The sequence below is a fragment of the Zeugodacus cucurbitae genome, chromosome 4 (genome assembly GCF_028554725.1).
Source record: "Zeugodacus cucurbitae isolate PBARC_wt_2022May chromosome 4, idZeuCucr1.2, whole genome shotgun sequence".
NCBI lineage: Eukaryota > Metazoa > Arthropoda > Insecta > Diptera > Tephritidae > Zeugodacus > Zeugodacus cucurbitae.
In genome coordinates this window covers 30507170-30530243 of record NC_071669.1, presented here as the reverse complement: position 1 = coordinate 30530243, position 23074 = coordinate 30507170, and the positions used below count along the sequence as shown (strand labels likewise).

The following is a 23074-nucleotide window of genomic DNA, read 5'->3' as shown; positions in this document are numbered from 1 at the left end:
ATTTGAGGTTGTATGCAAAACTTTCTACTAAACAAGTAAAGGTCAAGCTCGGGGGTAACCGTACATTTTATATTTTCGTAATTTATTTATTTCATTTCACTGCATTAAAACTATTTGACCTATGCATAAATTCCATTAAAATTAAGAAAATCATTATAACGGCAGTTTTTCAAGCGTGTGGTTTTCAATGAGGCAATACATTTTTGGAAGTTGGTCTTTTTGACGGCTGTTAGGTAATTTATACTTAGTTTGGCTTGCCATTCCATAACACTATTCAGAAAATCGACTTTTATCGTGGAATGGAATGGATGAACAAACTTACTCCGGAACAGCTTGAATTTATTCGAGCCAGTTGTGGCCCAAACACATTTTTTGCCCAAAAACATTTTTAAAATGTAATGGCAAACACTTATTTTTAAAATAAAGCTGAATTCTTGGACATAACATTAAATTATAATGTATTTTTTCTTGAAAAACACATGTCTAAAAAACACCCTTTATATAGTATTTCGTTTTTGAACCGATTTTATCTATTTTTCGTACAGAAACATATTATTGGAAGAAACATATTTTCTCTGAATTTCTATAGAATATGTGTATTTTCAGTAAAACAATTAGCAATAGGCGCTGAAGTCGTCATGTTCGATATCTTTTTTTATATATTGCAATATGCAATTTTACATGTATATTAGGGTGGAATGATTTTTTTTTATTTTTGCTTCGGCATACCTGTAGTTTTAGGTAACAATTAAACACAAGAAAAATTAGTAATCTTATGCTAGTTTAGTGGTGCCCCCATCGACATGAAGTTTTGAAAATGTGTGGCAAATACTCATAAATTCGCAAATATTTTATAAATGCTATTTGATGATCTAAACGATGCTATATTAGAGTAAGATAAAAATAAATTAATAATATTACTTTCTTTACACCCACCGATAGAGTGACAGTGACTTTTAGAGTTTTCGCGCGCTGGGATCGGGATATTAACTGTAAGTAATATGAAGCTTGTAGCTTAGTTCATAATTTTAATTGGTACTTCTTACTTCAAACACGACAAACGTCAAGCCGTCCTGTCTTTCGTTTGCCGGAGAAGTATCCTGTTTCTACATAACCCACATGAAATTTTATCGGTTCATAAAACATAAATTAAAAACCGATAAAACACAAAGGACCGACCGTTCTTGAAATATCTGAAATCAAGGAGGAAGTAATTTTCATACTCGACCAAATATCAATTAGAAAAATGGTGATAGGCGGTGTCGATTTAGTTGCAACTGTTCAGAATAAGAAACAAGAATATAGAAAAGAAAAAAGTTTATCGCGTAACACAGAGATACACTATTTGACACGTCCTGTTGTTCTTGTTCTTTGACTGATGATTTTTAAATTGAAAGCAGCAGCTCACGTGATAGTCTTCTCGTACCATCTAGTCATAACCAAAAAGACCCAGAACATGTTAAGGGAAAATTATCACCATCTCTGCAAAAAATAGATTAAATTTACTGTCATTAGCCCTTGAGTGTGATCGTACTGTAGTCTCCAATTGTCTCTGTCTTAAAAAACGTTGGTATTATTTCATCGAACGATCCAAATTGTGTCATTGATCGTTCAAAGTTGCGCCGTGAAAGAACTAAGGTCAACTTGAATGACTGCAATAAAATACTTCGTGGTTTGTATTTTGACGAAAGGAAGGATAAGAATTTGGTTCGTATTGATAAACAATAGAAATTTTACAGAAAACGACAGATAGAAATCATTATGTTATTTTATCGGATCAAAGAAGCAACTAGTATTTTGGCCATGTCACCTGTGAGTCGTAGACACCTAAAACTATGAAAAATACTATATTATTACAAATGAAATTTAAGTCGGTAAAGCTGAGTGAATTGGCTGTTGTTAGGTACGATGGAACTGTAACGAATACAGATTTCAATAGGCAATCACAGTGGTTTATCTGTCAATTGCATTCAAATGAGTTACAACTACCTACAGGACATAAATCCTTTTCGGGCGCCGTCGGATCTCAATTACAAATTTGTCAAACAATGCCGATTGTCGAATTTACCGTTATACCTACAATATTATCGACCAAAAGTATTTATACGATATAACGACCGCTACCAGTACTGGTATATTTTCATCTGTTTTAGCTAATAACCTGGGACCTGGAGTCCTTTATCATTCTAGATAGATAACAACAGCTAATCGAATTCTACGATTGTAGACAAAGTAATCCAACGGAATTGATATTTTGGTCACCCGGAAAATCTTCTCTTACTAAGCTTGTTGACGACAGATAGGGAATTTGCGTATCGAAGAATTGTAGAAGCAAGATCAGAGAATGCTGAAAGACTTCGAAAGTTTAAAGTACATGCATTCAACTTCGTTGCCAAAGGTTAACTGACATTATTATCTGGAGAGACTGTGATATAACTGAGTCACCTATAACATTAAATGTGTATGACGAAACCTTGAAAGTCATTGTCAAAAACGGTCTTGGTTCATGCCACACCCAAGCCGTGGAGCGCTGAATCAAGTTGGTACAGAAGCATTACGTGGAGTTTGTGGGGAACGAATGAATTATTACAAAAAACAGTTTGATGTGTACATAGTATTTGAAGACACGTAAGAGAATATTTTTCTTAATAAATGTTTAAAGTGACATTTTTTTTAATTTTCTACTGTATTGGGGAACCTCAAAACATTAAGCCAACTTTTTGATATTTTGTATGTTGGTTTTTTTATTAAAAGGCAACTTTTCATAGCTATGCCGTTAAAAAACAAAACAAAAAATGTTTCACCATACATTATTTCTCAACCATAACGCAATGTATGTTATATAAACTCAACCGAAGGTACAAGGTTATACTAGACTACTAGAAGGTAAATTAGGTGTAATATCAACCAGAGTTGTGAAAATTCATATATTAAGGCTCAGACAGAGTTTAATGAAATAGAGTAAGAACTGACTGACTGAACTGACTGCATAAATATGAATTGAGATGAATAAAGATGCTTGAAATTGAATTATATATAACTTAAATATTAGATAAAATATGATACGTTGTAAATATTTCCCGCTATGGAATTAATTATTGATACAAATGTGTTAGAGGTCCGACATCCAAAAGTAACGCTAGTGTAAGTTTTAACAATTTTTAAAACATACTTACAAAGAGATAACTCGACGACAAACAAAAAACTGACTTTAGTGTATATACAGTGTCGGACAAAACATATTGGACTGATAGCTATGCATGCTAAAAACGTCTTTTATAGTCCAAATTACTATTTTCGATATAAAAAAAGTACTTAAATATAAATATAAATTGTTTTTTTTTTTAATGAAACAATAATAAAACTTATATTTTTTTAATATTTTAAATTTTATACGAAACAAATTACAAGTACTGGTCGGTCACAATTTATCGCGATAGGCGACGAAAATCACGTTATTTTGTGACCATTTTTCATTATATACGTAACTTGAATAAAGACAAAAAAAATCTGCATAATTTTAGCCTAACTAAGATTTTTTGTATAAGAAGTTGGGATGCGATTAAAATTCTACTTTTTTCGAAGAAATTTATAACAGAAGTGGCCATGGCTGAAAATAAACATTCAGTTCAATTGAAACCATTATTTATTAAATAATACAATAATATTTTATCACAAAAAGATGTTTGTAACAAGTTTTATGTAAAAAAGTCAACAGTAAACTTCATTATAAAGTAATCTAGGGAAAGCTAAAACATGGCATGACGATTCAAAAATATTTAGAGAACTTAAAAAAGTTTCCAAATAAGTCGGCGGCAAGCGTGGTTAAAGACTTAAGATAGAGAGAGTTAGTAGTCGTAATGTACAAAGGAGAGTGTGTACAATTGGGATTCAAAGCTATAGAGCATCCAAAACTGTTAAATCAAGAAAAAAGACGTTTAAAATTTGCTGAGGAACACAATAACTGGTCAGTGAAACGATAGAAAACTATACTTTTCTCTGATAAATTGATATATAATTTGAAATACTTAGACTTAGAGAAGTTTTCGCCGTCCAAAAAATAAACGGTTACATCCCGATACTTCCAAGGTTAAGCAAGTTAAGCATGTGTAGGTGCCATTATGGTATGGAGATGTTTTCCGGGGTTGGTGTTGAGCCTCCACAGCGAGTCAATTGCATTATTAATCGATTCACATTCAAGGATATCCTTGAGAACGTGATGCTTCCCCATGCCAAGTGGAATATGTCATTTTGTGATCGTTTCAACACGAAAACACAAAGAAAATCTCGAAACTATTGGAAAATTGGGTCGTAGCACAAAATTTGAATGTTAAAAGTAGCCAGCTTAATCGCCGATCTCAATACTATTTAGAATATCACATATAACGATAAGCAAAGAGTATATAAATGGAGACAAGAACAAATTGTTTAGAGCTTTAAAACAAACCGGTTTAAGCATTCCACAGAAATTTATTAACAATATTACAGCTAATATGCCAAATAGATGCAGTTAAATAATTATTCCAATTATTGCAAAAAAAAGGTAAAGAGTCAAATAGTTTCTAAAATTTTGTTTATTTTCATAAAATAAATTGTTATTCTTCAAATCTGAGTAATTTTTTATGTTTAAAATGATAATTGCGAGAACAGGAGATGATAATGTACGTGGTAGGCAATATGTTTTGTCCGACACTGTATATGTACATATATTACAACTCTCAAAGGCAATTAATAGCATTTTACAACTGATTGTATATATCTTATATGTCTTATATGCACAATTTGACTCAAAGAGGTCGAATTTTTTTGGTAAAATTTGCTCTAATACTTGAATACTCTCGTCAGCTACAGGGTTATCCACAATCAGCATTCAAACTCATACATCATGTTAGGGATTGCTCCTTTCGAACTGATACTGGTACTGAACAGAGATTGCTACTTTCGGACTGATATTGTTACTGAACAGTGATTGCTACTTTCGAACTGATATTGTTACTAAACAGTGATTGCTCCTTTCGAACTGATACTGGTACTGAACAGTGATTGTTACTTTCGAACTGATATTGTTACATGTTGCTACTTTCGAACTGATATTGTTACAGTGATCGAATTAGAATCACTGAACTGCTATTGCTACAGTGATCGAATTAGAATTATTGAACTGTTATTGATATAGTGATCGAATTAGAATTACTGAACTGCTATTGCTACAGTGATCGAATTAGAATTATTGAACTGTTATTGCTATAGTGATCGAATTAGAATTACTGAACACCTATATGTACTGTGATAGAACAAAAGCACTGAACTTCTCTATAGCTACTGTGATCGAACTCAAATTACTTAACTGCAATAGCGATTTTAAATCACTGATATTTACAAAAATTGATCACTGTTGCTATAAGCGATTTTTCAATCACAGTGAAAAAATCACCGGTAGTGAAATATCGCTCATCACTACAGGCATTTAAGCGAGAAAGGTACTTAACCGTAGACTCTTAAGCGGGAATCTTATATGTAAATTTAAAGAAAAAACAACGATGCCGCGATTGTCGACGATTGTCACGTAATACCTGAGACAAAAATGTAGTACATATTGTAGTATGCTTCAGAAACCATAACTGTATCAAAATTAATTGAAATCAAAAAACAAAATTTGAAAAAAATGATGTGAAAAATATGTAAAATGTATGTAATATGTTATAATTATATTGGACAATAATATTTTAAGATTGCTAGAAGTTATAGCTAAGTCAGGATCAATTGTCCTGCCTGTTATTCATAAGTATATTTTGCTTAAATTTATTTGTATCAGCTGATGGATGTAAACATAGTACAATACTACATGTGTGTCACTATAGTGGTATATGTTTTCTTGAGCTTTTATTATAGTACATATCGTAGTACAGAAACCATATGTCTGTCTTAGGCATAAGCTTTAGAAGCCGAAAAAAAGCTTTTTTTAGCAATTTTTTTTTAAAGGGAAGAAAATGATTGCGGTAAACGGAATTTTAACACGATAGTGTACTATATTTTAGGCCAATTTTTTTTTTAATTTTTATAAGTTTCTTTTCTTTATGAACTAAAAAAATACCAAAGACGTTATAAAACTCCAAACTTTTTTCAAGTTTAACAAGTAAAATAATCGAAGTGTGTAAAGTTTTTCTTGACACTAACAAAATTGAATTATTTTTGTTTTTTGTTGTTCTTGGTTGGTTTTTGCATTGCTTTCGCAGCTTTTTTGCATTACTTCTCTTTAAATACTGTAAGTAACCATCTCTGATTCAAAAAATATGTTGAACTGAAGTAAAAAGTAAAAAATTTTGCTGCCGAAAGTGAAAAAGTGTATTTATTTTCAATATGTAAACTATTTCTTGACATACTGTATATTCTTTTTGCTATCGCCGGCACCGTTTTCTAACACTTGTGAAAATTAAAACTCGAGAAAACGCGCTTTAAAGTTCTGCCTGCGCATTAGGAAAATAAATTTGGTTCTTCTTCATTGCCCAACTGGAAAAGCATTTTATAGTCATATAGCATGCATGCAATGCCTTTTTGTTTTGGATAATTTCATGGCAATATGTAACATGTTTCTGAGGAATATGCCGTTCGGTTTATATAGAGCAAACTTTCACACCGAAACAATGGTTAAATATCATGGGAATTTATTTACTGAACTCGCGATCTGTAAAGCAAACATTTGTATGTACATTTACATTTTTACCATCACGTCATTTTCATCGATGAGACATTTGTATTTCTGCTTTATTGTATATGCATATACAGTACGTGAAGAAAGTGTTTTGACAAGAGAAATGTATCGTTTTCGCAACTTTTTTTGCAAGTAAATTCCATATTCTGATAAAAAAAATTTTAAATTGTTATACAAAGTTATATGGAATATTTAACATATATGGGTGATTATACGATAAGAGGTAACTTGAGCGGCAATCAACTTAAAATATTGTTTTTGTCCTTTGTGTTGCTATTTTTTTAAATTAATCACATCATATTAATGTAGTGTATTAAGTAATATTCCAATTTACTGCATACTTAAAACATTTTTTTCTGGAATTCCTTACAAAGTCTAAAAAAGTCTCTCCTCTGGCTTGTCCCGTTGCTACTTTTTATTTAACTTTCGGACAATACATATATTTTTTGTATGAGATGCCAAATCAAAACTAAGATCAATCGGAAGTAAAATAATTAAAATTAAGTATTGTTAAATAAAAAACAAAATTATTTTGTTTATTTCATATAATTTTTAAAATTAACTTTTGCCCCGATTTTTTTATGTATCTACCCTGCCAAATTTTGTTCCGCTTGTACGACATAAATTCAAAGACGATCGCATTGAAAAAGTGCTCATGGGCTCATTTCAGTCTGAAGTTAGCAATACTAATGGCGAAATCAGATTGAGCGCTGTAGTTTTTTAGTTATTGCGCCCCGATCGTGCGGTGTACTGGATTCGAAAACTGATTTTGTCTCTCCCCTGGCAATTCATATAACGTTTACTATTAATTTAATTTATTTGCCTTTATTGTCCTAAGTAACCAATACTGTGATAATTAAAGTTAAATAAATAATTAAACCAAAAAATAATTCAGACAAATAATTAAAACAATTAAATTTTTCATGAAAACGTCTCTCCCATGACGTATTTCCCCTGGCAAAATAACTGCCCACCGTTCTGCCTTGACAACGGCGAATACCGCAGATGATGGAACGATGAGCTGACATAATTCAACAAATAAAATAACAAAGGCTACGCCAGCTAGGTCATGTTGTTCGAATGGACGAAAGCCCTTCGGCTTGGAAAGTGTTCCATGTAGTACCCACTGGAGGCAGCCGTGGAAGAGGAAGGCCTTCATTCCGTTGAAAAGACCAGGTGGAGAGGGACCTTGCTTCACTTGGTATTTCCAATTGGCGCCAAACGCCAAACAAAAGGAGAGATGACTAGCGCGTTCAAATAGATTCGCCAATAATCGCATAAGCGGTGCATACGCAAAATATACATACATATATATGTATGTATATATAAATAAGATCAGGTTGGTCACTCTCCCCATTCCAAATCTTCTTTGGAAAGAGCAGAGGATATATTACGTCTTTAAAAAGTCAGTAAATGTTTTTGAAAGATCTTAATATTTTATATTTAATATTTGTTTTGTTTATTTGGTATAATGAGTGAATTTATTAATTTGTTATTTTAATTTTAGGGTTTATTCATCTAGGAAAGAGAGTACCTTTAATCTGTAATACTATTTCAAATTAATTTTTAGCTTTTGGTAAAATAATTATCTACCATAAACTTTACGTCTCTCCCCTGGCCGATGTATTTACCCTGGTCGTCGAAAAAGTAATAAAATATGTATAAGTGACTTGCCCTTACGTGAGATGATAAATATAAGGGATAAAAATCATAATAATTTCATGAAAAAAATCCAAAGTTTTTCTTTGGCCGTTTTCTCTATGCAATTGAAACCTCTTATCGTAGAATCACCCATATGCAATGGATAAAATTCAGCAAAAATATTACATTTTAAATATCAAAATTCAAAAACATTCAATATTAAATGTGTTCAGAAAGTGTTTTGACACAAATCAAACAAAGTCAGTGCAAATTGGGATTTTACCGTATGAAACGCTCAAAGCGTACAATTTTACAACTTATTTACGAACTACGAATTTTACAACTTATTTTCTCTTTATTTTTTAGTACTCTGCTATCAGTTAGTGACGAAATTGTGTTTCAAACCGTTGTGTATTGAAAAATTTAAATGCCTGGCAAAAGAACCTCGTTTGATGTGTTTACGTTGGTGTACTATAATTACCAGATTGGTAAAAATGTCGAAGAGTTAACATGAATGTTTTGTTTAAGTAGACAAACAATTTACTATATTTTAAAACGTAGAAACAAGGAAGGCAGGCAGGAAGCAAAACCTTCCGAGTGGCCGGACGCGTAAAATATCTGATCGGGGGAGCGAATACTTTTAAGAAAAATACATAACAAACCGCGAATTTCGACTAGGGCCCTTGCAACTGATCTCTAGAATGAATGTGATGTCACTGTTTCCCATGAAACTGTAATACACCTTCTTAACCCGAATGAATTTTCATTACGAGTTGCAAGAAAGAAGCCACTATTATCCGTTAAGAATATTGTAAGTCAATTATGGTTCGATACGTTATATTTTGAAAAGCCAGTTACCTTTTGGGATGATGTCATATTCTGTGACGAGACTAAAGTTATGCTCTTCTATAATGAAGGACCAAATAAAGAATGGAGAAAGCCTTGGAAAATCGAAAAATTACTATAACTGTTAAGTGCGGTAAACTGTCTGTCATGGGGTTGTATTTCACGCAAAGGGGTTCGCGATTTGGCTTTCTTCGACGATACCATGGGTGCAGCTCAAGCATTTTAAAAACCTATTTGGTAAGCAATGCTCAAAAGTTTGGTTTTATTGAGGACAACAAGCCGAAATTTAAATTTTACAAGGATAATGACCCAAAACATAAGGCTCATACTGAAGATGTGAATATTCTATAATTGTGGAAAAGATATGGAAACTCCAACCATGAACCCGATCGAAAATTTGTGGGTTTATTTAAAGCAAAAAGTACCTAAACGGAGTCCGAGCAGAGCTTGCACAATACCCAGCAACTACGACGTAGAAAATCTAATTTACTCTATGAAAACTCGACTACAACCAAATATTAATTTGAAGTTTTTGTTTCTTGTTGTTGTGTTTTCGTTCTTGTTTTTGAATTTTGGTGTTTAAAATGTACTATTTTTGTTGAATTGTATCTATTTCTTTTTGCATATCCTTTTAAATATACCATATAACTATATGTAACAATCTTAAAAAAATTCTTATCAGAATATGGCATTTACTTGCAAAAACAATTGCGAAAACGATAAATTCCTCTTGTCAAAACATTTTCTTGACGTACTATAAGCAAGCAAAAAAGGGAAATTTGGAGTATTCCACGAATTCAGAAAGATTTAGTATTTCTCTTTGTCTTGTAAATTGTGTATGCGTCTTAAAGCAAAGAAAACTAAAAAAGAAAAATAGCATATTAACCGCATATGAACTTATATTAAGAACTATTTTTATACTCTCGCTACAAAGTTGCTAAAGAGAGTATTATAGTTTTGTTCACATAACGGTTGTTTGTTTCACCCATACATAAGAGAGTTAGATATGGGGTTATATATATACATATAAATGAGCAGGATGACGAGGAGTTTAGTTGGAGGAGTTGAAATCTGTCCGTCCATCCTTCCGTCCGTCCGTCTGTCGGTATACTTATAATACGGATAACTTGAGTAAAAATTGAGATATCTTAATGAAAGGTGCGCATATTCCTGGGCACCCTGAGGAGATTGGTATTGAAAATGGGGCATTGCTACGCCCACAAAATGGCGAAAACATATAAAGTGTCATAACTAAGCCATGAATAAAGCTATGAAAGTAAAGTTTGGTACAAAGGATTGCACTGTGAAGGGGCATATTTGGATGTAATTTTTTTGATAAAGTAGTCTTGGTCCCGCCCCTACTTAGATTTTTGATTGTATATATCGAAATCTTCTAAAGCTATATAAATCAAGCTCTCTAGAGTCGTTTCATTTGGATACTTCCTTATACATTCCAAAAATGGAAGAAATCGGATGATAACCACGCCCACCTCTCATACAAAGGTTATGTTGAAAACTACTACAAATGCTTTAATTCATTAAGGAAAATCCCTAGAAACCTTAAACTTCATAGTAAAGATGATAGAGAAGAGCTGCACTCGAATTGGTATATATAATTTAAAATGGGCGTGACTCCGCTTATGGGTCAAAAACCATATATCTGAAACTACTCGACCAATTTCAATGAAATTCGGTTCGTAACATTTTCTTGGAACCCCAATGATATATTTTGAAAATGGTGCAAATCGGTCCACAACCACGCCCACTTTTCTTATACCAAGAAACTTTGAAGTCGAACTGAATCGTTTACTCTACAATATATAAAGTAAGCACTAGTGTAGATATCGGAACAGAACTTTGCACAAATACTGAATTTATAGTGTGGCATCGCCCTTCTAAAAATTGTCGAAATCGGACCCTACGTTTTCAAGGCCCCATGTATCGAACATGAGGTCCTCAGTGCTTCTAATAAAGTTTTAACCGAAAATATAAGTAAGTCTCTAAGAAATCGAGAGGAAAAATTTCTCTTCTAATTATGTCTCCATGCGAAAAATTAGTGAAATCGATCATAACTTCCCCTATTAGGTATGTACATTTGGGGTTTCAAACTTTCAATGTGCTTCTTACCATACATATCGGTTAATATGTGAGCTATATCAGCAAAATTTGGTGAGCATATATTCTTAGATAGAATGTAGCTAGGTGGCAAAAATAGTTGGAATCAGTCCATGAATTACCCAGCCCCCATTTTCTATATAAATTGATTTTTGTTTATTAATGGACTTTATGCCGAATGTGTTGGCTGTGTTCTAAAAGCGTGTTTTTTTAGTTTTTTAATATATTTTTTGGCTTTAAATTTTGACAGTAGGTATATTATTTTATTTACTACTCAATGTACCTATTATTGTAGTTGTGCAAATGAAATACTGTTATACGATATATGTATACAAAATTAGCAATGTTGCCACTAGAATTTTGAACAATGCTTCACAAAATGTAACCTCAGTCTTGTTGTTTGCGTTTTCAAGTACACTGACATCACTAGCCGTCCGCCAAATTAATTCATTTTATAAAATACAACAAAAGTGTAACGGTAACGATAATGTCGACATAGTAGACGAACCAGTTTTAAGCGTTCTGTACTTATGTGTTTAAAGCTTTCTCATGTAACAAAATTCATAATATAAGTATTCAGTTTAGCTTTTATTTGAAAAGTTCTATTCAATAAGGAGGAATAATATATGTAACCTACATAATAAAAATTGTATTTAGTATCTTTCAAAATCTTATTTTCTCTTTTTTGTTATAAATTTGACAGAAATTTACCTTGACGAAATTAATAATTACCTTTTGCTGAAGCCACTCTGAATGAGGGCGAGATCTAGAAATTTGCGTTTTGATTTCAACATCCTGTATAAGTTTTTTTTCTTTGGTGTCAACTAATAACATTCGACCAGGTTTCAAACGACTTTTCAAAACAATTTTTGATGGATCGATATCGTAAACGCCAACTTCGGAAGCCATTACAAGAACATTTTCATTTGTCACATAAAAACGTGACGGGCGCAATCCATTTCGATCAAGTACCGCTCCAATATACCGACCATCTGTAAATGAAATTAAAGCAGGACCATCCCACGGTTCCATTACACATGATGCCCATTGGTAAAAGTCACGTTTTTCCTGCGACATGGTTTTATCATTTTGCCAAGCTTCAGGGACCATTGTCATTACAGCCTCTGGTAATGAACGTCTACTGGCCATCGTAAGAAATTCGAGAACGCAATCAAATGAGCCTGAATCCGATAAATTTGGTTCAACGACAGGATAAAGTTTTTTGAGATGATCTCCAAATAGTTCACTCTGCATAACACCTTCACGAGCTTTCATTAAATTTACATTTCCGCGCAAGGTATTGATTTCTCCATTATGTGCTATCACACGTAATGGATGAGCACGTTCCCAGGACGGAAATGTGTTTGTGGAAAAACGAGTATGTACCAAAGCCAAATAAGTTTCAAAATTTGGATCTTTGAGATCAGTGTAATATTCCCACAACTGGTCAGAAGTGAACAAACCTTTGTAAACCACAGTTTTGGAGCATAATGAGCAAATATAAAAACGGCGTCCATCTTTCATTAATTCATGGCTGGAGCGTTTACGGAGCACATAAATTTGCCGATCGAAAGCATCTTGAGTTAAATCCGAGGAACATCCAACAAACACTTGTCGCGAAAGTGGTTCGGATTTCCTTGCGACGGCTCCGATAGCATCTTTGTTTGTAGGTACAGTGCGCCATGCCAAAACTGTCAGATTCAATTCTTCTGCTAATTTAGCAAAATCATTTTCAGCCTCAGAGTAGGTTTTTTCGTCACAATAAATAATTCCTGTTGCATAATTTCCGAACGCTGGTAAAGTTACGCCAGCGGAAGATCTAAAAAAAATATTAATTAGTTAATTTAATAACAATTTCTACATTTCTTAGATGAAATGTGCAATAATTAATTACATATATGTAAATATAATTGTATACATAATATATAAAATGTTCTTCCAACTTATGTGATTTTACGTTTTTTATTGTATATCAAAAAGCAAATGATATAGCAAAAATTTAGAAATTATTATCAATAGACCACATGCAGACCGTACTAATGGTTGACAGCAAAGGTTACAGGTCATTAAATATGGCGGATTCAATAATGATATCATTGGAGATACAACCAACAAAAAAAGCAACATAATTATTTCAACGAACATGCGTTGGTTCATTGGGCAAAAAGCATATTGTGGTCCGACGACTTCAAAAGCCATTTATTTATTTATTTGTTCGAATCTCACTTATTCCATTGAATCCAAAATATTCCAACAAATCTGTAAAGGATTAGTTTTGTGTCAATGGTGTTAAGGTGAGAGGTGCTTTATTTATAAATTGTAAAGTGAAAAAATCAGTTGGATTTTAAGATAGTGTTATATGAACAGTTGTTCGATTTCACTCAAAATATGAAGATGTAATGCGTGAATTTTTTTTGGAAATTGTCGGATATTGCTGAAGTATGGGTTTCCACCGTGCAATGTCCATTGAAGATTTTGTATATGTATTCACATGAACTCTTGTTGCAGTGTTGCTCAACGTCAGTTTATATAGCCGCATTAGTTTTGCAGGGATACTATCGAAGACAGCTTTAAAATCGATGAAAAGGTGATGTGTATACGTTCTTCTCTCTCGGGCCCTTTCCATGATTTGAAATTTCAGGGTGAAATCCAATTGTTTCGGCTGCAGCGGAACGCAGTGAGTTTAAGATGCCGTTCCACAGTTCCCTTATACCGAGATGCTGATGAGTGCTCTCAGAGAGCAGGAGTGCAAGTCGAGTAGAAAATTTCTTGGCTGTCTGTTGCGTTTACAGCTTTTCGACGTCGAACCTTCCGTATGTTTGTTGAGGGCGTTCTTTGCTGCACAGAGGCGAGTGCTTATCTTCGCTGCCACCAGATAATGGACCGAGTCAACATTTGGTCCTCGCAGCGCACGCACGTCTTTAACACAGAAGACATGTCTTCCGTCTATCACAACATGTTCAATTAGATTGCGCATGTTTCGATCAGAAGACAGCCACGTAGATTGATGAATTTTCTTGAGCTGCAATCTGGTACTACAGCCTCAGGCCGTTTGGCGATATTTCGTCATGGAGGCTGAATTTTCTGTCTGTTGTGTCAAAGACACCTTTTTTAACCATCCTAGTGGTAAAATCGGACATTTATCACCGGGGGACTCGGCGACGGAGTCTCGCTCCCACACGAATCCAACACCAAATTTGCGCTCCTTTATATGGCCGCTGTAGATGTCATATGTAGAAGTTCACGTAAGTGAGGAAAGTTTCTGACTGTCATTCACTTGGGAGTGGCCAGGAACGATTCTTTTACATGTGGCTCAAGAAGCTCACGACTTCCGGTCTTAGACCAAGTATCCTCTGGGTAGCCAACAGACATCCGTTTGGAGGCGAGCTAAAGTGAGAAGGCGAAACCCGCTTATGCGGTTGTGCGTAGGGTTTGGGACCCACCGCATAAAAAAACCCCCCAATGAAATGAAAGCAACAGCCTCGGATGAGAGACCCCAATTTTGATGACGACCACTGCAAACGTTTAACGGACTACGAATTAAGGACATGCACCTGGAATGTTGGAGATACCTTCAATGAGCGCCTAGAACATACCTATGAGTGCTGTCCCCGCCACGATGTCAAAATCGTGCTTGGCGATTTCAACGCTACGGTGGGTTAAGAAGGTGTATTTGGCACAACAGTTAGAAAATTCAGCCTCCATGACGAAACATCGCCAAACGGTCTGAGGCTGATCGACTTAGCCAGGGTCCGAAATATGGTCGTCTGTAGTACTAGATTCCAGCATAAGAAAATCCATCAAGCTACTTGGCTGTCCCCGGATCGAATCACTCGCAACCAGAACGATCATGTTGTGATACATGTCTCCAATGTTTTTGATGTGCGTACGCTTCGTGGTCCCAACATCGACTCGGACTACTATCTTGTAGCCGCAAAGATACGCACCCGCCTCTGTGTAGAAAAGCGCACACGTCAACAAACACAAGGAAGGTTCGACATCGAGAAGCTGCAATCACAACCGACAGCCGAATGATTTTCTACTCGACTTGCACTCCTGCTCTCTGAGACCATTGGCTTTCGGAAAAGTCAAAAAAACAGCTGGTATGATGAGGATTGTCGTCTCGCAGTGGAGAAAAAGCAGACTGCCTACCTCGCAATGTTGCGATCGACCGCAACACGAGCGAGATGGGGAAGATACCGAGAGCTGAAGAGGGAAGCGAGACGCATTTGCAGACAAAAAAAGAAAGAGGCCGAAATGCGTGAGTATGAAGAGCTCGACAAGCTGGTCGACAGGGGTAATGCTCGAAAATGTTACGAAAAGATCCGGCGGTTAACTGAAGGTTTCAAGAGCGGAGCACACTCCTGTAGGACCCCCAGAGGTGATCTAGTTATTGATGACCAGAGTATACTGAGTTTGTGGAGGGAACACTTCTCCAGCCTGCTGAATGGCAGTGAAAGTACAACACCAGGAGATGGCGAACCCGATTCCCCAATCGACGACGATGGAGTAGATGTTCCATTGACCGACCGTGAAGATATTCCAATAAGGCGGCGAAGAGCTGATAAGGTGCATGCATCATCTTCTTTGCAAAATATGGTCGGAAGAAAGCATGCCCGACGATTGGAATCACAGTGTTCTGCCCAATACACAAAAAGGGAGACCTCACAATTTGCGCCAAATACAGTGGGATAAGCCTCCTCAACATCGCGTATAAAGTTCTGTCGAGCGTACTGTGTGAAAGACTAAAGCCCACCGTCAACAAACTGATTGGACCTTATCAGTGTGTCTTTAGACCTGGAAAATCAACAACAGACCAGATATTCACCATGCGCCAAATTTTGGAGAAGACCCGTGAAAACAGGATCGACACACACCATATCTTTGTCGACTTTAAAGCTGCTTTCTACAGCACGAAAAGGAGCTGCCTTTATGCCGCGATGTCTGAATTCGGTATCCCCGCAAACTAATATAAGCTGACGTTGAGAAACACCTAAAGCTCCGTCAGGATCGGGAAGGGCCTCTCCGAGCCGTTCGATACCAGTCGAGGTTTCAGACAAGGTGACTCACTCTCGTGTGATTTCTTTAACCTGATGCTGGAGAAAATAATACGAGTTGCAGAGCTAAATAGAGAAGGTACAATATTCTATAAGAGGGCACAGCTACTGGCGTACGCCGATGATATCGATATCATTGGAAACAACACCCGCGCCGTTAGTTCTGCTTTTTCCAGACTGGATGAGGAAGCAAAGCGTATGGGTCTGGTGGTGAATGAGGACAAGACGAAATATCTCCTGTCGTCAAACAAACAGTCAGCGCATTCGCGTCGTGGCTCCCACGTCACTGTTGACAGTCATAACTTTGAAGTTATAGATAATTTCGTCTACCTGAGAACCAGCATTAACAGCAATAACAATGTCAGCCTGGAAATCCAACGCAGAATCACTCTTGCCAACAGGTGCTACTATGAACTAAGTAGGCAATTGAAAAGTAAGGGCCTCTCTCGACGAACAAAAACCAAACTCTACTAGTCTCTCATCATTCCCGTCCCACTTTACGGTGCAGAAGCGTGGACGATGTCAACATCCGATGATTTTCGAGGAGAGAAAGGTTTTGCGGAAGATTTATGGTCCCTTAAACATTGGCAACGGCGAATACCGCAGACGATGGAACGATGAGCTGTATGTGTTATTCGATGACATAGACATAGTCCAGCGAATAAAAAGACAGCGGCTACGCTGGCTAGGTCATGTTGTTCGAAAGGATGAAAGTGCTCCAGCTCCAGAAAGTTTTCGATGCAGTACCCGCTGGTGGAAGCCGAGGAAGAGGGAGACCTCCACTCCGATGGAAGGACCAGGTGGAGAGGGACCTGGCTTCGCTTGGTATAACCAATTGGCGCCAAACTGCCAGAATGGGGGATACGTGGCGCGCTGTTGTGGACTCGGCTGTAACCGCGTAAGTGGTGCCTACGCCAGTCAGGAAGAAGAAGAAGATGTCACAAGGACAACCCTTCTTCCGTCCTTGGCCCGTCCATCGCATTTCTTGGATGGCGATGATGTCAGCCTTTACTCTTCCCAATTAAGGGACCGGAAATTCCAGGTACATACCCTCAAATCGTGATCCTTAGATAATAATAGATAATGTTATTTCAAAGAGGTGTGCACAATCTGAATATAATCACTCCATAACTCCTCAAGAAATCGTGTTCACAAACTTAAAGTTTTTAATTGAAACTGAGGTGGCCTGATGGACGGGACTTCCAAAGGGACTATCTCTTAGAATTTTACTCAGATCGATTTGAAACTTTTGGATAATATTTTATATAAATATATATTTATGCAAAATGTTTAATTTTGTATAAACTTTGTCCGACGTCCATATAACAACGACCTCATTATACAAAACAAAAAAACCGTTAAACATGACGGCACCGAAATAATGGAATTTTTAAATGTAACTAGTTTTACACTTTATTTGACATAATCAGCGATATAAAATTTGTATAACAATTTGAAAAGATATTGAAAAGAAAATATATATGTACTATAAAAAAATATATTTGTTATTGAAAATTTAGAGATGCGTTTATTCATGTCCTTCTCCCATTTTTTTGTCAAACAGTCAAAGTCACAACTTTCGATGCTCATATGTTATGGAAAGCTTACATCCGCAAACTCAATTATAAGCGGTTTTAAGGCTTATATCGAATTTTACTTTGTAGATCCAAACATGCTTTTGTATATAGTACTAAAACTCAAATTCGTCTAATAAAAAACTCAAGTTTTTTTGTTTTGATTACATTTCAAATGAGATTCTCACACTGTCGAATGGTTTCATATCCCCGCTTTGGAGCACTTAAATTTTTAAACTAAAGTATAATTATTAAATTTATTTTCGCGGTTATAATCTTAGAGCAATAATTATTAAACAGGCTAAGAAAAATACCATAAACAATTAATTTACAAAAAAATAGTACTTGTGTTTTTATTCTTTCGCAACATGTTGCCATAATAGTTTTGTTTACCCAACGATTGTTAGGTAACACCTAAAAATCAAAGAGTTAGATATAGAGTTATACAGTAGCGAACAAAAAAACGGGACACTTACTTGCAGTGACTTTAAAACGATGTAGTATTAACAAATAAGACTCTCATATACAAGAAAGTACTGTGGAACTTCTTTAACTCGAGTCACCATAATCCACAAAAAAAATTCGAGTTAGAGAGACTTCGAGTTATAGAATTTTCATTGAAACATATAATTTGTCAAAAGGCTGTCAAATATAGATTTATACCCAGTTTAAATTATTTACTTTGCATAAAGTTTTGTGTTCATATGTTAAAACATGTATTTTGTAATTTAGCTTTTTGCAGTTTGCTATTGTTTGGCTCTTGATGTCTGTATTCCATGATTTTGTTACATGATTTATGCAATCCATAAGTGTAATATCATATTTTTTTCACCTCCGTACGATATAGAGGGACTCTTTTAAAATTCTGCCTCGATAGTAAAATTTTACATTTTGTATTATGCCCTGGTCGAAAAGTTCGATTTATGGAAGGAAATTTGCGTGAAATTTGACTTCTATTGCCAGTTCATGAGTTCGAGTTATGGAGAACTTCTAGTTATAGAAATTCGAGTTATGGAAGGAAATTTGTATATTTGATTTCTAAACGCAATTGGCAATAATTCAAAAGTTCGAGTTATGGAGATCTTCGACTTAGAGAAGTTCGAGTTATGGAAGTTCCACTGTATATATATTATACTAAGTACATTATTCAGATACAAGAAAACGCTTTTAATTATTCCTGAATCTACACGTCATTGCAAATAAAACGGAAAGTGCAAAAATGCCAAAATTGAGTGAAATTGATAAAACAGCAATTTTAGCTTTGCGATCTCAGAACTTGAGTATACGCAAAATTTGTGAACAAATAAAGTTTTTTAGACTACTATCAGTGTTTTCCTTCAAAAATATCCAAAGACTGTGTTTATAAAACGTAAAGCGAATCGAAGTTCAGAAACTGAATGGAACCGAAATCAGAACACGGATTGTACTACGGCGCCTCCAAAAAGCGGCACTAACTGGCCGTTGGCCATCCAAAAAAACATCGGTAAAAATGCGACAAAAACGCCTACAGTGAACTAAATTGCACATAATTTGGATCGAAAATGAAATAAATTATTTTAAACTGAAATATTTATTTATGTTGGAAATACTTTTATAAATCTATTTGTATAAGAAATTTTATCATATAACTCTTTGTGTTTAAATAAATCAAAAATTCACACATTTCTTGAGCGGCCACTTTTTTGTCCGCTACTGTATATGGGCATTTCCGCCATGTCGAACGTGACAATCGTACACCTTTCAACTAAAAAAAAATATGAGCTAAAATGTTTTTTAATTTTGACAGTATGATTTTTTAATAGCCCTTCATTAGCACTACATTTAGTGTTAAGGTTGATTTAGGAACGGTTTTCATTTTCAAGATAATTGCAAAAAACCAAAGCATTCGCACGGGACAAAAAATAGAAGTCGTTTTTGAGGACAACAATTCAAACGGCGATTTCAGCGAATTGTGAGGCAATATTCAAATGTTTTTGATTTTAGAGCGTTGTGAATGGATGCCTTTAAAATTGGCATTTTAAATTTAAATTCAATAAAATGGCTTAAAAAAGTAGTAAATGTATTTATTTATTTATTTTAACTAATATCCAACGATAAACACAACAAAAATTCTATAGTATGAAATTTTTTTCAGAAAATGCTGTCCTCGGGTATAAAAATTTTTGGATTTCGTTATCTGCTAGACTTTCCTTTTGATAATTGCTCCCACTCCATCGACGGCTCCTTGCAAAAAAAATTATATTCTAATGAAGAGTATTTTAATTATTTTATAAAATCAACCAGGCTTGATAATATAAATTTGATTTTAAACTGAGAGCAGTTACATTAAAAAAAAAAATATTTTAGAAAGGCAACTAAAGGATTTCTTAATTTTAGTTTAGAGATTTATCAAGAAAATAATATGTCATGCGTTAACTTGTCACTTTTAAAAGCAAACGATTTTTCCTTACAACCTTGTTAAAATGAACACTCTTATTATAATGTTCGCCAAAATCTATTTGAATAGCTATTTCAGTGGAATTTAAAATGCGGTTTTTGCTCATTCGTAAATAATTAATTGATGTAAATGTATCTATTTACATACTTTAGTCAATCTTATAAGACAAAAAATAATTTTAAATTTTCTAATTCCACACCTACGATGTCGCACGTGACCAATTTTAAGTAGTTACCAAAACCACAAATCTTCTGATTTTTGAACATTATTTTTTTTTTTTTATTTTAATTGTATAAAAGTTTACTGTTTATACTAAAATTTGGCGAGATTGCTGCTTATATTTGCGATGCAGTAGAAAAATCGAAATGAGAAATGTAGCTCCTATGTGACTTGGCGGAAATGCCCATATACCAAAGTGATCAGAGTGACGAGTAGCTTGAAATCCCTATCTGTGTCTGTACCTCCGTCAATCCGTGTCCAAAAAAACAAACACACAATGTATTTTGTAAATTAACTAGTTTGTGATCGCTTCCGGTAAACTTTTTTACGGTGTTTAAAAATTATTGCCCTAAGCTAATAATCGCGGACATTTATTTAAAAAATATAAATATATTAAAATATAATAAATAAATATAATTGCTACGAACCATTCGCCAATGGGAGAATCTCATAAAGGATGAAATAGAGTCAAAAATCCTTAGAAAGCTTATACGCGTGAAATACTTTATATTAAATATTTGATGCTCTGCCCATCATATTACAGTTGAAGTGAACGCAAATGCAATTTTCGGTGCCGTGGAAAAATCTACTTACATTGTCAAACCAAATGCGAAACCGGCCTGGAATTGTAAAAAATTGTGCATTAAGGCACGATTACTGGGGCGCCAAGATTTGAGGCCATTTTTATGTTAATTGGCTCAAAATAAACAATTTTTAATAAATAACGAGCCAACTCCTGGGGGTTATCAAAAAGGTTGAAATGAAAAGTTCTATCGCGTAGAACTACTTTCTGCATTGGAGGCCTTCGGCCGAGCTTCAAAAAAATAACCCTGGTCGAGCCAACACCGAGGGTTAAAGGTGGTGAAAATGGAACTACTTTCTGCAATGGCAATACAATGCAAAAAATGGCTTAACCTCTACATGCGGTGACGCCAAGAAACAGTCTAAGCTCGTTTAGAGTAAATAAAATTAGAGAATTGGAAAAGACTAACTCTCTTGTAAATGAAATGCTTAAAACTTTTGAAGCGATGTGTAATACACAAAGATATTATAGCACTCGAAAAAGAAAACGAAGAACTGAAAGCCAGTAAAAGCAAGCCAGTTAGTACAGCACCAAAACCATCAAATATAAGTGTTGATGGAGTATACGAAACGGATGAAGATGAACTAGCTAAAGAAGCTGGAGGGATACTCTTCAAAACACGTAAAGCTGATAGTTCCCCAACAATTAATAGCCCCTTGAAAAATAAAAATAAAAAAATATACCTTGGTTTAGCTACGAGAGGAAACATAACAGGCCAATAAAGGTAATGATAAAAAACTTACACCAAAATATAAAATGATACAAATTTACACCAAATAATATCACAACTGATACTTGTACGAGCTCGGCTGCTCTCAAAATTGTGTATAATAGACGTACAGCAGAACTAAGAACAAAAATTAGACAGTTTAAAAACTATTCCTTCAAAACGTATTTGTCCAAATTCTTCTTCTTCTTGACTGGCGTAGCACTTTAATCCATTCGAACAACATGACCTAGCCAGCGTAGCCGCTGTCTTTTTATTCGCTGGACTATGTCTATGTCGTCGAATAACACATACAGCTCATCGTTCCATCGTTCGTCTAAGAGACCATAAATCTTCCGCAAAACATTTCTCTCGAAAACTCCTAGTGCCGTCTCATCGGATGTTGACATCGTCCACACTTCTGCACCGTAAAGTTGGACGGGAATGATGAGAGACTAGTAGAGTTTGGTTTTTGGTCGTCGATAGAGGACTTTACTTTTCAATTGCCTACTTAGTCAATAGTAGCACCTGTTGGCAAGAGTGATTCTGCGTTGGATTTCCAGGCAGACATTGTTATTTCTGTTAATTCTGGTTCCCAGATAGACGAAATTATCTACAACTTTAAAGTTATGACTGTCAATAGTGACGTGGGAGCCAAGACGCGAATGCGCTGACTGTTTGTTTGACGACAGGAGATATTTCGTCTTGTCCTCGTTCACCACCAGACCCATACGCTTCGCTTCTTTATCCAGTCTGGAAAAAGCAGAACTAACGGCGCGGGTGTTGTTTCCAATGATATCGATATCATCGGCGTACGCCAGTAGCTGTACACTCTTATAGAAGATGGTACCTTCTCTATTTAGCTCTGCAACTCGAATTATTTTCTCCAGCATCAGGTTAAAGAAATCACACGAGAGTGAGTCACGTTGTCTGAAACCTCGTCTGGTAACAGCTCGGAGAGGTCCTTCCCGATTCTGACGGAGCTTTTGGTGTTGCTCAACGTCAGCTTACACAGCCGTATTAGTTTTGCGGGGTTACCAAATTCAGACATCGCGGCATAAAGGCAGCTTCTTTTCGTGCTGTCGAAAGCAGCTTTAAAGTCGACAAAAAAATGGTGTGTGTCGATCCTATTTTCACGGGTCTTCTCCAAAATTTGGCGCATGGTGATTATCTGGTCTGTTGTT

The 23074-nt window shown here is 35.2% G+C and overlaps 1 protein-coding gene across 3 annotated transcripts in view; it reads right to left on the bottom strand.

Moving 5' to 3' along the window:
- Positions 1-23074, bottom strand: part of LOC105218409 (uncharacterized) — a 94511-nt gene that overhangs the window by 46817 nt on the left and 24620 nt on the right. For all 3 annotated transcript variants that reach the window (XM_054229201.1, XM_011193971.3, XM_054229200.1), the window contains one exon: positions 12047-13133. In XM_054229201.1, coding sequence (XP_054085176.1) covers positions 12047-13133 — 1087 coding nt within the window. The remainder of the gene's footprint in view (positions 1-12046; positions 13134-23074) is intronic.